This window comes from Cololabis saira, chromosome 9 (assembly GCF_033807715.1).
Source record: "Cololabis saira isolate AMF1-May2022 chromosome 9, fColSai1.1, whole genome shotgun sequence".
NCBI classification, from domain to species: Eukaryota; Metazoa; Chordata; class Actinopteri; order Beloniformes; family Belonidae; genus Cololabis; species Cololabis saira.
Window position 1 is genome coordinate 2309181 of NC_084595.1, and position 16710 is coordinate 2325890.

Consider the following 16710-nt stretch of genomic DNA (forward strand, 5'->3'; position numbering starts at 1 on the left):
AATCTTGTTCCACTTGCAGATTTTCTGCTTATTTTAAGTGAAAATTTACTTGAAACAGGTGAAAATTGTTGTTTTTTTCCAACGACAATTTGACTTTGTTCTCGATATTTCAACTTTTTTTCTCGAAATTTTGAGAAAAATGTCGAGAAAAAAATCAAAATATCGAGAAAAAGGTTGAAATGTCGACAAAACTTTGTTTTATCGTTTTATTTGACAATTGTAAACCTGTTTCAAGTAAATTTTCACTTAAAATAAGTAGAAAAATCTGCCAATGGAACAATATTTATCTTCTTATTACAAGCAAAAAAATCTTGTTCCACTGGCAGATTTTTCTACTTATTTTAAGTGAAAATTTACTTGAAACAAGTGAAAATTGTCAAATAAGTTATTTTTCTGGTAATGTGATGAGATTTTTTTGACTAAAAATTAGACATTTTAACTAGAAATAAAACAAATATTCTTGTTAAGATTTTGAGTTTTTGCAGTGATTTCATGTTTCATGTTTTTGTATCTTTTATTTTTACAGGTTAAAAAAGCAGGAAGACAAAGTAGACCCCGCCCCCTCCAGTACAGGCCCCGCCCCCTCCGGTCCAGGCCCCGCCCCCTCCCTCCATGGCCCCGCCCCCTCCCTCCCAGGCCCCGCCCCCAGTGAGGACCACCTGTGTCGTCTCCTGGAGGAGAGGGAGACGCTGCTGAGGACGGGAGTTTACGACCACCAGGACCGGATCATCGTGGAGCTGGACCGGCAGGTCCGGGAGGCCATGGGGGGGATGGGGGGGTCGGGGGGGGGGGCCCTGACCTCTGACCCCTGGGGGGGGGGCCCTGACCCCTGGGGGGGCCCTGACCTCTGACCTCTGACCCCTGACCCCGGGACGGTCCGGTTCTTCCACAACTAACTCATCAAAACTCCTCCCATGCGGCGACGTGTTGGAGGACCGTGGGAATCTGGAACTTCCTCCTCCAGGACTTTTAATTTATTACTAATGTTTTCTGACATGAAATAAAACAGAACTCTGAGAGGAAAGACTTAAGTAGTTTAGTTTTTTAACTAAGATGAACACACTGCAAAAACTGCAAATCTGACCAGGAATATTTGTCTTATTTCTAGTTAAAATGTCTCATTTTTAGTAAAAAAAAAATCTCATTACACTTAAAACAAGAGTCATTAACAGAAAAATAACTTGTTATTTGACAATTTTCACCTGTTTCAAGTACATTTTCACTTGAAATAAGTAGAAAAATCTTATTTTAAGTGAAAATCTACTTGAAACAGGTGAAAATTGTTGTTTTTTTCCAGTGATGAGTCTTGTTTTAAGTGGAATGAGATTTTTTTTTTTTTTACTAAAAATGAGACATTTTAACGAGAAATAAGACTATTTTTGTCAAGATTTTGAGTTTTTGCAGGGCAAGAGAGATCACATGACCAGATCACATGACCAGGGACCATGTGATCCGTAGCAGAGCCCGGTGTCGCCAGCAGGCGGCGCCGTCGCCTCAGGGAAACCTCCGAAACATCATTTCATGTTTGTTGCATTAAATTTGTGTTTTTGTTAGTTTTTAAAATATTTTTTTCCTGTTTTGTTTAATAAAAAATGTTTCTTAAATAAAGGTTTTATGTGAAAGTGAATCTACCAATGTGAACTTTATGAATATTAAACTCAAACTCAGCGGTTTAGTTGTTTAAGTCTCTTAAAAAGTAACTTTACAAAAGTCAGATAATTGTTGGTGCTTGCAAGGGTTTATCCCTAACCAAGGTTTTTTAATTTTTTTTAAATTTTTGTATTTTTGTTTATATTTTTTTATTTATAAAAATTATATTTTATATTTACTTTTATTTCTTTTCATTTTTTTTTCTCATCTCATCTTCTCCCGCTTTATCCGTTACCGGGTCGCGGGGGCAGCAGCCTCAGCAGGGATGCCCAGACTTCCCTCACCCCAGACACTTCCTCCAGCTCTTCCGGGGGGAGTCCGAGGCGTTCCCAGGCCAGCCGAGAGACATAGTCTCTCCAGCGTGTCCTGGGTCTTCCCCGGGGTCTCCTCCCGGTGGGACATGCCTGGAACACCTCCCTAGGGAGGCGTCCAGGAGGCATCCGGTACAGATGCCCAAGCCACCTCAGCTGACTCCTCTCAATGTGGAGGAGTAGCGGCTCGACTCCGAGCTCCTCCCGGGTGACCGAACTCCTCACCCTATCTCTAAGGGAGCGTCCAGCCACCCTGCGGAGGAAACTCATCTCTAAGGGAGCGTCCAGCCACCCTGCGGAGGAAACTCATCTCTAAGGGAGCGTCCAGCCACCCTGCGGAGGAAACTCATCTCTAAGGGAGCGTCCAGCCACCCTGCGGAGGAAACTCATCTCGGCCGCTTGTATCCGCGATCTTGTCCTTTCGGTCACTACCCAAAGTTCATGACCATAGGTGAGGGTAGGGGCGTAGATTGACCGGTAAATCGAGAGCTTCGCCTTTCGACTCAGCTCCCTCTTTACCACGACGGTCCAGTACATCGACCGCATTACTGCGGACGCTGCACCGATCCGTCTGTCAATCTCACGCTCCATTGTTCCCTCACTCGTGAACAAGATCCCGAGATACTTGAACTCCTCCACCTGAGGCAGGACTTCTCCACCCACCCGGAGAAGGCATGCCACCCTTTTCCGGTGGAGAACCATGGCCTCGGTCTTGGAGGTGCTGATTCTCATCCCTGCCGCGTCGCACTCGGCCGCAAACCGCCCCAGTACATGCTGGAGGTCCCGGTCTGATGAAGCCAACAGGACAACATCATCTGCAAAAAGCAGAGATGAAATCCTGAGGTTCCCAAACCGGATCCCCTCCGGCCCCTGGCTGCGCCTATAAATCCTGTCCATAAAAATTATGAACAGGACCGGTGACAAAGGGCAGCCCTGCCGGAGTCCAACATGCACCGGGAACAAGTCTGACTTACTGCCGGCAATGCGAACCAGACTCCTGCTTCGATCATACAGAGACCGGACAGCCCTTAGTAGAGGGCCCCGGACTCCATACTCACTCAGCACCCCCCACAGAATGGCACGAGGGACACGGTCAAATGCCTTCTCCAGATCCACAAAACACATGTAGACCGGTTGGGCAAATTCCCATGAACCCTCGAGCACCCTGCGGAGGGTGTAGAGCTGGTCCAGTGTTCCACGACTGGGACGAAAACCGCATTGTTCCTCCTGAATCCGAGGTTCGACTATCGGCCGTAATCTCCTCTCCAGTACCCTGGCGTAGACTTTTTTAAACAGAGGGACCACCACCCCGGTTTGCCACTCCAGCGGTACTGTCCCCTTCCTCCATGCGATGTCGCAGAGTCAACCAAGTCAGCCCTACGACATCCAGAGACTTGAGGTACTCAGGGCGAATCTCATCCACCCCAGGTGCCACGAGGAGCTTATGAACCACCTCGGTGACCTCGGCTTGGGTGATGGACGAGCACGCCTCCGAGCCCCAACCCTCTGCTTCCTCAGTGGAAGGCATGTCAGTCGGGTTAAGGAGATCCTCAAAGTATTCCTTCCACCGTCCGACAATGTCCCCAGTCGAGGTCAACAGCTCCCCACCCACACCATAAACAGTGCCGGCAGAGTACTGCTTCCCCCTTCTGAGGCGCCGAACGGTCCTCCAGAATTTCCTCGAGGCCGACCGAAAGTCTTCCTCCATGGCCTCCCCGAACTCCTCCCAGAGTTTTTGCCTCCAAGACTGCCCGAGCCGCGGCCCGCTTGGCCTGCCGGTACCCATCTACTGCGTCAGGAGTCCCACCGGCCAACATAGCCCGGTAAGACTCCTTCTTCAGTCTGACGGCATCCTGTACTTCCGGTGTCCACCACCGGGTTCTAGGATTGCCGCCACGACAGGCACCGGAGACCTTGCGTCCACAACTTCGAGCCGCCGCGTCGACAATGGAGGCAGAGAACATGGTCCACTCGGACTCGATGTCCCCCGCCTCCCCCGGGATCCGAGAGAAGCTCTCCCGGAGGTGGGAGTTGAAGATGTCCCTGAGAGAGGGCTCGGCCAGACGTTCCCAACAGACCCTCACAATCCGTTTGGGTCTGCCCGGTCTGTCCAACCTCCTCCTCCGCCAGCGCATCCAACTCACCACCAGGTGGTGATCAGTTGACAGCTCAGCCCCTCTCTTCACCCGAGTGTCAAAGACATGCGACCGAAGGTCAGATGAAACGACAACAAAGTCGATCATTGACCTCCGGCCTAGGGTGTCCTGGTGCCACGTGCACGGATGGACACCCTTATGTTTGAACATGGTGTTCGTTATGGACAAACTGGGACTAGCACAGAAGTCCAACAACAAAACACTGCTCGGGTTCAGATAGGGGAGTCCGTTCCTCCCAATCACGCCTCTCCAGGTATCACTGTCATTGCCCACGTGAGCGTTGAAGTCCCCCAGTAGAACAATGGAGTCCCCAGTTGGAGCACTATCCAGTACTCCTCCCAGTAGAACCATGGAGTCCCCAGTTGGAGCACTATCCAGTACTCCTCCCAGTAGAACAATGGAGTCCCCAGTTGGAGCACTATCCAGTACTCCTCCCAGTAGAACCATGGAGTCCCCAGTTGGAGCACTATCCAGTACTCCTCCCAGTAGAACCATGGAGTCCCCAGTTGGAGCACTATCCAGTACTCCTCCCAGTAGAACAATGGAGTCCCCAGTTGGAGCACTATCAAGTACTCCTCCCAGGGACTCCAAGAAGGCCGGGTACTCCCCACTGCTCTTCGGCCCATAAGCACAAACAACAGTGAGAGACCTTTTCCCGACCCGAAGGCGCAGGGAAGCGACCCTCTCGTTCACCGGGGTGAACTCCAACACATGGCGGCTGAGCTGAGGGGCAATAACCAAGCCCACACCAGCCCGCCGCCTCTCACCCTGGGCAACTCTAGAGTAGTGGAGGGTCCAAAGCACCTTCAGGCCTTGCCGCTCCTCCTCCTGAGCTTTCCTCCATCTCCTGCGGAGCTGGCGCATTATTAAAGAACAATGACAAACTCAGATGTAAACATAAGTACATCAGATTGAGTGAACAATCAAACCTTCTATTATACTGAGATTGCATAAAGGGAAAGGAAGAAAAAAAATAAATCAATATAAAAAAAATACATAACAAAAAATGAGAAAAATAAATAAAGGAATGAATGAAAAATGAGTACTTTAATAAATAAGGAAGGAAAAGTGCAAGGGGTTCAGGATAAATTGCCAGTTGTAATCAGAGTATTTGTGTTTTAGACACTGTTGAAATAAGGAGATTTCATTTTTAACAGCAGTCCTTGAAGGGGATTTAGCGTAGCGACACTTGTGTGAATATAGTACTTTGTAAGAATGATCACATTATTCACTAAAAATTTATTTTTTTTACTCTTAAGAATTAATGTTTATGTTGTTATTTTTACGTTTTAGTCATTCTTATCTTCTCTAAGTTGATACGTTTTTTTGTAAATATAGTCCATGGACAGGGACAATAAAGTCAACTCTATTGGATTCTAATTTAAATTGTGGTTTATAAGACATTACCTTGTCAGTTTAATTTCACAACAGCTCAAGAAGGATGTAGTTATGATCATTATGAAACCTACACAGGGAAGAGCTGTCTCTTAGTTTTAATCAAATCACATCAAATCAAATCAGTCTTTATTTGTATAGCGCAGTGGTTCCCAAACTTTTTTTGCCAGGCCCGCTTTTGTACGTAACAGAATTTTCGACCCCCCCCCCGACCCCCCCACCCCGACACAGACACATCTTCTGCATTCAAATGCGACTGCAATTTATTTCATATATTGAACATATGTGCGAAAAAACTGATATATTTCAACCTGACCAGCTCCCAGAGATTGAAACAACAACAATACAAACAGGAGCCAAAATCTGAACATTTGCTCTACAAAAATGACACTTTTAATCCCCACATCTTTTCAGTGACTGGGTGGGCTTGTTCATGTTCCACATCCTCTCAAACCGGTTTAGGTGAGAGATTACCACATGCATCTACCTCAGTAGCACCGGCACACACACACACACACACACACACACACACACATGATTTTATGATTTTACGTAATGAAAAGGAAATGAAAGGAAAAGGAAGAATGTTGTTCGAGTTATAAAGAGCAGGAACTTTCAGTTCAGTCAGTCCAGCAGTTGCAGCCGTCCTGAATCCTCCACTTCATCATGTCTTGTAAGTCTAACAAATATTTATTCTTAATTTAATTCCTGTATCGTTCTGTTTTATCTGAAGGGTTTTGTTGATCATTTGTTAAAAGGGACTGTGTTCTGTGTTTATTTGGGGAATAAATGTTCCCTGAGTGATCCAGACCAGCGGTCCCAACCTGGTCCTGCATGTTTTACACTCAAACACCTGATTCTAATGAATTCATCATTAGCCAGTAATCAAGGTCTGAACAAGTCTGTTAACGACACAGTCGCTTGTATCAGGCTGTTCTGAAGCAGGAAACATGTAGAACATGCAGGACGGTGGAACCAGGACCTGGTTGGAGACCGCTGGTCTAGACCAAACTAAACTCTCACTGAACTAAAGTCATTAACTCTGAAGAGTTCAGAGACTAAACTAAACTCTCACTGAACTAAAGTCATTAACTCTGAAGAGTTCAGAGACTAAACTAAACTCTCACTGAACTAAAGTCATTAACTCTGAAGAGTTCAGAGGTGATTACTGTCAGAGATCACAAACCTGCAGAAACTACAAATCTATTGGATGTACTGATTTCTGCTGTCTGGGGGTTTGTTTTCCTCCAGTACTTCCATTTTCTAAAGAATATATTTATCTCTCGCTCTCTCTCCTTGTTGTATAGATTGTTTCCTATTTACCATATGAATGCCTGAAAATGTGTGGAAAAAAATAGATCTGATATTTTAATAGCAAAGAAGAAGTTTTTGGAGATCACAAACTTAAAAGATGCGTTTGATGTTCCGAACTCACTTTTGGTGTCTCATTCTGTTTTTCTTCCATATTTCCGCAGATTAGCCGATTCAATGGGGACGTCCTTTGACAAGGTTTGTAAATTTCATTTTTTTTTTTTTGCTTGTCGGAGGGAGTGTGTGTGGGGGTGGGGGGGTCTGTATAAAAGTCAATAGCAACTTTCTATTTATTTTTTTTATTTTGTTCAACTGCAGTTCAAACCAACAACTGGGTCGACTGGTTTGTTTCTATCATTCCTTCTGTTGTAGTCACATAATCACTTTATTCAATTGAATGTTATGTTATGCTAATTGAAGGATAAAAAGGGGCCCAAAAAATGTGGAGACCTGCTCCAGATCTTCCGTGATGGTGGTGTGTATCAACACTGGGCTGTTTATGTTGGTGATGGAAACATCGTTCACTTCCAAGGACCCGGTGAGTTTCCTCGTTCCTCCAACATGTCAGACTGAAACAAAACCAAACAAGGTTTCAGGTTGTTCTCGGCTGCTCAACGGTGTGAATCAGCAACAGAGCAGACGTAGAACCATGTCAGCATCTTTAGGTGTCAGCATCATCTCAGTGAGCTGCAGCTCAAACACTTTTCTTCATGGTTCATCCTTTTAGGGGGAGTATTAGGCTCCAGCAGCTCCATCAGATCCAGCAGCTCCAGCAGATCCAGCAGCTCCAGCTGAAGAAAGTGGTGAAGAAGGACAAGTGGAGAGTCAACAATCTCCTGGATCATAAATACACACCTCGTCGAGCTGGTGTTATCGTGAAGAATGCCCGTTCACTGGTGAAGACAAAGAAGCAGTACAACCTGTTTACATACAACTGTCAACACTTCGCCACTGAGATGCGTTACGGCAAGCCTGAGAGTCAGCAGGTACGTTAGAACATGTTTCTCCTGGTGGTTTGTGTTAGAATCAGCAGGTACGTTAGAACATGTTTCTCCTGGTGGTTTGTGTTAGAGTCAGCAGGTACGTTAGAACATGTTTCTCCTGGTGGTTTGTGTTAGTTAGAATCAGCAGGTACGTTAGAACATGTTTCTCCTGGTGGTTTGTGTTAGAGTCAGCAGGTACGTTAGAACATGTTTCTCCTGGTGGTTTGTGTTAGAATCAGCAGGTACGTTAGAACATGTTTCTCCTGGTGGTTTGTGTTAGAGTCAGCAGGTACGTTAGAACATGTTTCTCCTGGTGGTTTGTGTTAGAATCAGCAGGTACGTTAGAACATGTTTCTCCTGGTGGTTTGTGTTAGTTAGAGTCAGCAGGTATGTTAGAACATGTTTCTCCTGGTGGTTTGTGTTAGAGTCAGCAGGTACGTTAGAACATGTTTCTCCTGGTGGTTTGTGTTAGAGTCAGCAGGTACGTTAGAACATGTTTCTCCTGGTAGTTTGTGTTAGAGTCAGCAGGTACGTTAGAACATGTTTCTCTTGGTGGTTTGTGTTAGAATCAGCAGGTACGTTAGAACATGTTTCTCCTGGTGGTTTGTGTTAGATGTGCTACACATAAATGTTCAGAGTTGTGGATCGTTTCTGAAGGACATGAATCATCTTGTTTTGTGTAAAACATGTTCTTGTTCCTCCTGCAGGTGAAGGACGTAACAGCAGCAGCAGGAGTAGCAGGAGGAGCAGTAGTAGGCGCAGGAGTGGGAGCAGTAGGAGCATTAGTAGGAGCAGCAGCAGGAGCAGGAGTAGCAGGATTAGTAGTAGGAGGAGCAGTAGCAGTAGGTAGTTGAGCGACGTCAGGCATTAAAAACTAAGTAAAAGTAACTTGCATTTAAATCCATGATTCTTATTTCATAAAGTTTGGTCAAATCCACATGACCTCACTTCAGAAATGAAGGTGCCAGTTCAGACAAGATAATCAATAATGTTTTTCTCTTCAACTGACGAGGAGCATGATATTTATGTCAAATAAATCAAATATTTCATATGATGTAAACACAAATATGATTGAAGCTGATCAGATAAATCAATAATAAAATTCATACATTAAAAAGTAATCCTTTGTTTCTTTGTTTTGTTTCATGAAAGTACTTCAACTTAGTGTTTACAGATCTTTAGATGTTCATTGATGCTGGATTTCTTTATCATGACATTGAATATGTTTCCATGTATTTCAGTCCTGATTATCTCTGATTCCTGAATCTGAAGATCCAAGATTAAAGATCATTTCTGATCACATAAATAGAAAGATAGACAGACGCTAAACCAATGTGTTTTAATTGTCTCCAAATATTGTTCTATAAAGTATAAACCAGGTGTTAGATAACAGGCAGGAATGAAGCCCCATCCCAGCCATCCTCCCCATCTCTCTGCTGGACTAAATTAGGAGTATTATTGATGGCATTGCTCCCAGCGAGGTCAAAGTGATCCCTACTAAAGAGAAACCTCCCTAAATGATGAGTATTATTGATGGCATTGCTCCCAGCAAGGTGAAGGGGATCCCTGCTAAAGAGAAACCTCCCTAAATGATGAGTATTATTGATGGCATTGATCCCAGCGAGGTGGAGGGGATCCCTGCTGAAGAGAAACCTCCCTAAATTAAGAGTATTATTGATAGATTTGCTCCCAGCGAGGTGAAGGGGATCCCTGCTAAAGAGAAACCTCCCTGGAGATGCTGCACCGGTCAGAGCTGAAACAAGAGACGAAGACCTGAACGCAGGTGGAAAACCAACTCACAGGTTCATTATGACATTTATAAAGAGAGACTGAGGGGACCAGACTGGAATCAGGACAAAAACGGATTCAGGGAAAACCATGGACATTTTCCCTGAGTTGTTTGTCAACGACAAACCCCAGTTTCAGTTACTGGCTCAGGTCTTAACTCCTGTTTGAATCACATCAGCTTCAATCACAGTGACATGAGCAAATAACATGGAGATAATAGTAAAAACACGAGCAGTTCAGCAGATAACGGACTGTGTAAGATGTATTTCTATGTGGAATCTCTCTCAGGTTTATTTGTAGAACATTATTTGTGATGAGTTTTCCTGTTTTTCATTTCTGCACATTACTGATGTTCCCGTCTGAATTCTTGGGAAGAAAGTAAAACTTGGAGCAGGACTGGACAACCGTGGTCCCCGAGGTCGGCTGTCCAGATGTTCCACATGTTTCCTGCTTCAACACCTGGATCCTAAAGTGTGTGTCATGATGAACAGACTGGTGCAGACCCGGGGATGGAGGCAGGACTGGGTGGAATCAGGTCTGTGAAAGCAGTGAAACATCTCAGCTACGCAGGACGGCGGCCCATGAAGAAGGAAACGCCTGTTTTTATCTATTTTATCTCAATGGCTTTTCTTTTACCCTCCCAAACCAAAAAAACAACCTAATATGTTTGGGGCAGGAAATTAAACAAAGTACTAACATAAATGTGTTTAAAAAGAGATACAAAAAATGATTTATAAACAGGTATATGGAAGAGGAAATGGGTTAACGAGGAGTGTGATAAACTAATAAAATAGGGAAAAATGGTATATTATACTTGCTTAAGATATGTTTATATTTATGTGGATATTTATGTAGTATATTATATGTATATTATATGTTGAGATGGATAATTATAATCATGTAATATATGTTATATATTTGTTGTTTACGTAGCATATATATTTATATATGCCATATATTGTATTTTCTATCTATTGATATAATATTTATGTAACATTTATATTTTCTATATACTTATATGGATCATTATGTAGTAATAGGCATGTTTACGTAGTATTTATATAGACTATATTTATATGGATATTGTGTAGACATAATAATAGCAATAATGTTCATAGAGTTATAAAGGGGTAGGAACTAGGAAAAAGTGTAAATTCTTCCTACTCCTTTTTCGAAATTATGTGCATATGAAGGTGTTGCTGTTTATTTTCGTTTTTTATATACATGTTTGAAATAAATTAATTAGTTCAATAAACTACACCCATGACATGTGGGCCCAGCCGCGGGAGAGCGCTTCTCCGTTTCCCATGAACGCTATCGTGCTATTGCATAAGTAAAACTGGAATTAGCCTACTAGATGTTGGGGAAAAAGAAGCAGAAAACAAACATTTATTCATTATTGATTATTGTTGTTTTGTTTTGACTTCTGTTTCATATTCGAAATAAAATTTCAATTCAATTGAAGTGTATGTTTGCCTTCTTTTTTCATCTATTGGAATAAAGTAATGCATTTCCAGCGTTTATCCAGCAGATGGAGCCAAAGGAAGTTTCCCTCCTCTCCACATGGGGAGTTGGTCGTTACTTTAGTGTAATTTACCTTCTGTCCACCAGATGGAGCAAGAGGAAATTTAACCTTTAGTGTAATTTACCTTCTGTTCACTACTCAGCCTATCACAGTCCACTACTCCCACAACCGCACTCTTCCACTAATATTTATTCCTTGTATAAAAGAAATCAAAATAGAACAAATCGATTTTATTTCAATATAAATGCAATAAAATCAGAAATAAAATCAGAAATCAGCAGTAGCCTAGAGGAGGAGAAGTTACATGCATGCAGAGGTGGAAAAAGTACAAAAATATTGTACTTAAGTAAAAGTACTGCTTGAAAATTATTTAAGTAAAAGTAAAAAGTACCCATTAAGAACATTACTTAAGTAAAAGTATAAAAATACCTCAAATTAAATATAATAAAGTACCAAAAGTACATGGTGTAAAATGTACTTAAGTACAAAAGTACAAAATTCAAAGTACAAAATTATTTTCAAAAGGATTGAAAAGAAATGAAGTCCCAACATTGTCATGCTGTCGAAAGTGGCTTTATTCCAAGAATTTGCTTACAACTCTAAATAATGGTGATATTATTCTGACCCTTTTAGCGTTTGTCTCCATTACCCCATTTTAATTTCTCCCTTTGCTCATCACTGCTGCTGTAACCCATTGACCCGCTGACAGGTCCACCCCCAGGCTGAAGTATGCAGTGACCACACTAAGCAACCCCAGCTGAAGGAGGATGAGGGAGACTTTTGAACTGATTGAACTTTTAAATGCCAAAACCACCTGAGAAGGGGTGGAATGAAAGAATGGTGCCCATGGACACGCGTCGCCTGCCGCTGGACCTCGTCGGTCCTCAACGCGACGGCGGTTCCTCCGGCCTGCCGGCCCGCCTCTGCGGCGCAACTATACCGGGAGATGCGTCTCCTTCTCGGTATGGAGGCCGAGTCGCCCCGTCCAGGTGTCTCGTCACGGAGCCGCCGCCGGGCAATCACGGGCAATTCACTCACCCCCCTTCCTTCCCATCCGCCTTATGGTTCAGCGTTAAATCGACACACACCCTACGCAGAGCCTACGGCGTAGGGTGTGCGTCGCCGCATACCCTACGCCGTAGCTCTGCGCCAGTGTAACGCGGAACCATAAATAGGCCCCCGCTGTGCTGTTCTCACGGCAATAGCCTTCATTTTCATTTAAAGGAGCTGTATGTAAGAGCAATAATAAAACGAATCATAAAATGACCCCGATATGTCAACAGACATTTAAAAATCATGTTAATTTCAAATACTTATGTCACTGACAACAGCACTCAAGCCAGGATATTCCAGTTTAAAAAGAGGAGTTGCAGCCCTCAACTGATGTTTATGTTGTCATTTTTTGTTTTGGCCTGAAGCTCCACCCTCCACCTATCTCCCAATCACCAAGTCAGTATTGTTTCTGAAGCTCCAACCTCCACCTATCTCCCAATCACCAAGTCAGTATTGTTTCTGAAGCTCCACCCTCCACCTATCTCCCAATCACCAAGTCAGTATTGTTTCTGAAGCTCCACCCTCCAACTATCTCCCAATCACCAAGTCAGTATTGTTTCTGAAGCTCCACCCTCCACCTATCTCCCAATCACCAAGTCAGTATTGTTTCTGAAGCTCCATCCTCCACCTATCTCCCAATCACCAAGTCAGTATTGTTTCAGCATCCGGGTTGCCAGCTCGGCTCTAATTATGGCAGCCATGGCAGCCTACGTTCCTGCTGCATTCTGCAGCCTACCTGGCAACCTCTGGTCGGGGGGAGGAGGGGGAGGGTACACGCCGCTCAACAATATTTGGAAAGTGACTGCAGTACCAGTTTTGGCCATTTCTTACAGACGGCTCCTTTAATGTAAGACTTTAATTTGTAGCGAGTAACGACGTGTCCAATTTTAAAAAAAGCGGATTAAAAGTACGATTTTTTTCCTTGAAAATGTAACGAAGTAAAAGTAAAAGTACAGAAAAATGAAAGTATCAATAAAAGTACAAATTCTCAAAAATCTTAAGTACAATAACGAAGTACTTCTTACTTTACACCACTGCATGCATGACCCCCCAATTGCATGTAAACGTCAAATGCACATGTAATTCTCCGCTCTACCACCAGAGGGAAGTGGAAGAACACAGAATAAAGGAATCACGTTTTTCTTTAAAGGGAAAGTTCGGTTTTTTACAACCTGGACCTTATTTATGACATTTTTTATGGTTGTATACTCACCCAGGCAAGTTTGGTGTCATTTGGAGTCCTTCGGAAGATATTAGGAGGTTTTTTGCGAGCCGTTTCTCCGTGTAATGCAGCGCATGAGGGCATACACGGACACAGACGATGCAGCGTCTAAATAACACATGATTGCCGCGAAACTCTTCATTTCTTTTATGAATCACTAGATCTGCTTCCAGGACCTGTTGTAACCCGGCCAAAAAGGCCCTCCTTTTGTCAGAAGAAGAAGAAGAAGAAGAAGAAGAAGAAGAAGAAGAAGAAGAAGAAGAAGAAGAAGAAGAAGAAGAAGAAGAAGAAGAAGATTTTTTGATTTTTAAATCAACTTTATTTCACACATGTACAGTTTTCAGTTAAGAGCACTATTTAAGAACAACACATTTAAATACACTTATTTTCACACAACTATTCAATAAATTAACTTTTTAAGAACCGAGTGAAATTTAAAATGTGGTTGTCTTCAACAGTGCATAAAATATTATCGTGACACCAAACATTTTTAAAAGTTTGCATATCACTGGACATTTTGTAAAACTCGAACTCCAGCCTCAGTCTGCAGCGGAGGTTGCAGCGCCACAAAGAGACTGCGTCCTGACCTGGCCGCCCCTCAACCCTGTTCCCCCTGGACACGTAAATGGCCAGCTTTGCTGTGCCAGAAACAAAGTTGAGGAGCTGCCACTTCTTTTTGTTTACCTTTCTCTCTCTGTGTCCATAAATAAAAACTTTTTCTGAAAACTGTACATTAAAAGAGCTAAAAACCTGAGCTAAAAGAGTGTGGAAGTTCGAAAGTCTCTCACACTCAATAAAAAAATGAAAAATCGTTTCAGGGTGACCACAAAACGGGCAGGCATTTGACACAGCTGGATTAATAACAGAGACCACAGCGTTGCAGGCAATAGCACCATGTAACACCCTCCATTGCAGGTCTGCAGTCTGCTTTTTGATTGGGGGGGTATAAAGGATCTCCCAGCATGGAGCTTCTCCATCTCCAATCCTCCTGCTCCATGCGCACACAGTCCTTTTGTCCAACTCCTTCCTGCACAACACTTTGACACAGTTATTGTACAGTGTCTTCTTGCTGTTGTTGTGTAGAGACACTGTTGTCGCCCTCTCCAGCAACGGGCCAGATGTTTCTCCCAGCTGGGGGGTCAGCTGGAGGTCTGGAAAAGGGTCCCCTTGTACGGGCTCTGTGCCTCTGCCATACTTCTCGAGGAGGACTTTTTCCTTGTTGTCCAGTCTCTCTCTCCAGAGTTGAAGGGCCCTCATCATGAGCCGGGTAGACCGGACCCCCAGCTGTGCGGCCAAGGCCTCTGCTCCCTGTAGATCGGGTCCAGCTGCATCCACCAGGTGCCTCAGCTGCAGCGTCCCGGAGCGGAGCCGGGCTGCCGTCAGGCCCGGCATGGCCTCCAAGGAGATGTCCAGTCTGGCACCATGAATCACCGGTTGTTGTAAAAGCCAGAACAGAGAGTTAGAGCTTCCACCTGAACAGCTTTTAAAAAGGCCCCATGCTTTAAAAACACTTTTATAAAATGGAGGAACCCCATTAAACGTTATCAATTTAAGATCAGTTAAAAACAGAGCAGCATCTAGGCCCAAATCACCCACTCGTCTAAACATGCAGCTGGCCACGTCTCTCCACATAAGATCTGTCGCACCTGTTAAAAACCTTTGAACAAACTGAATTCTAAAGGTGGCAGTTCTACTGGTCAAGTGGATGAGGCCCTGTCCCCCCTCCTCCCTCGTCAAAGATAAAACCCCCCTAGACACCCAGTGTTTTTTGTCCCAGAAGAACTCTACCAGTAAACTCTGGATCTTGTCCAGTAGTCCTGGTGGCGGCTCCAGGCACATTAACCTGTGCCATAGTGTACAAGCTATTATGTTGTTTGCCACCAGGACACGACCTCTGAAAGACATTTGAGGACGTAACCATTTCCATTTTTTTATCTTGTTTTCAATTTTTGATGGTACGTCCTCCCAGTTCTTCTGGACTGTGCTTTGCCCTCCCAGATACACCCCTAAATATTTTATACCGGATTTTTTCCATGAAAGGTTCTGGGGTAGTACTGGGAGGCTCCCACTCCACTGGCCGACAGAGAGGGCTTCACTTTTGTGCCAATTGACTTTTGCCGCTGATAAAACATGAAAAGAATCAATAAGAGTATTTAAAATGTCAACATCCTCTTGAGTTCTTATCATCACAATGACATCATCGGCATAAGCGGATAAAACAATTTTCCTATTAAAACCAGGTAAAATCAAACCGTCAATGCTTGAGCGTATTTTGCAGAGGAGGGGTTCGAGGGCGAGTGTATAGAGCATGCCGGACATAGCACAGCCCTGCCGGACGCCTCTAGACACCCTGAAGGGAGCACACAGACTGCCGTTCAGCTTCAGTATAGACTCAATGCCTCCGTACAATGCCTGGATCTTGGCAATAAAACTCATGCGGAACCCAAACTTCTCCATAGTCTTCCAGAGGAAGCAGTGTTCAACACGGTCAAATGCCTTTTCCTGGTCCAGTGAAATCAAACCAGTGTTAAGTCCCAAAAGGTTGGAGATGTCCAAAACGTCTCGAATTAAGTGGACATTGTCCACCATGGACCTACCGGGTACACAGTAGGTCTGGTCACGGTGGATGACCTCCTCCAGCGCCTCCCCCAGCCTGGTAGCCAGCACTTTGGATAGAATCTTATAATCTGTACAGAGGAGTGACACGGGGCGCCAGTTTTTAATGTCCTGGGGATCGCCTTTTTTTGGCAAGAGGGTCGCCACCGCTCTCCCACAGGACACTGGCATTGAGCCTTCGGCCAAGCTCTCCTTAAAGACCTCCAGCATATCAGCTGATATAATGTCCCAGAAGGCCTTATAAAACTCAACAGTCAAGCCGTCCAGGCCTGGAGCCCGCCGTCCCTGCATCTTAGTCAGGGCGGCGCAAAGCTCCGGCTCTTGGAGCGGCCTGTCAAGGAGGTTGTTCGTTGCCTCTGAGACCTGAGGCAGCTTGCCACAGAAATCGTCCAGCAGTTCCCCCCTCTCTTCATATTCGCTAGAATAGAGCTTGGAGTAGAACTCTGTGGCATGTTTCCTGAGCTGGCCCGGCTCCGTTATCTCCTGCCCCGTGTCACTCAAAAACGAGTGTATGTGTTTGCTCTGCGCATTCTGCTTTTCCAGACTGAAGAAGAAACTGGAGGGGGCATCCATCTCCGTTATGTTCTGGATCCGTGACCTGACCAATGCGCCCTGTACCTTAGTACCCAGCAGGTCTCTTAAGGCCATTTTTTTGGACTTGAGGATTTCAACATATCCTCGATTTTCTGTGGACACACTT

At 44.4% G+C, this 16710-nt stretch overlaps 1 protein-coding gene across 1 annotated transcript in view; it reads left to right on the forward strand.

Annotated features, from left to right (window-relative positions):
- LOC133450818 (centrosomal protein of 120 kDa-like) overlaps window positions 1–11903 on the forward strand; it is a 65511-nt gene extending 53608 nt beyond the window's left edge. Inside the window, exons 20-24 of the mRNA XM_061729722.1 lie at window positions 527–778; window positions 6988–7021; window positions 7726–7809; window positions 8514–8579; window positions 11829–11903. Coding sequence (XP_061585706.1) covers window positions 527–778; window positions 6988–7021; window positions 7726–7809; window positions 8514–8579; window positions 11829–11903 — 511 coding nt within the window. The remainder of the gene's footprint in view (window positions 1–526; window positions 779–6987; window positions 7022–7725; window positions 7810–8513; window positions 8580–11828) is intronic.
- Window positions 11904–16710: the final 4807 nt, after the last annotated feature.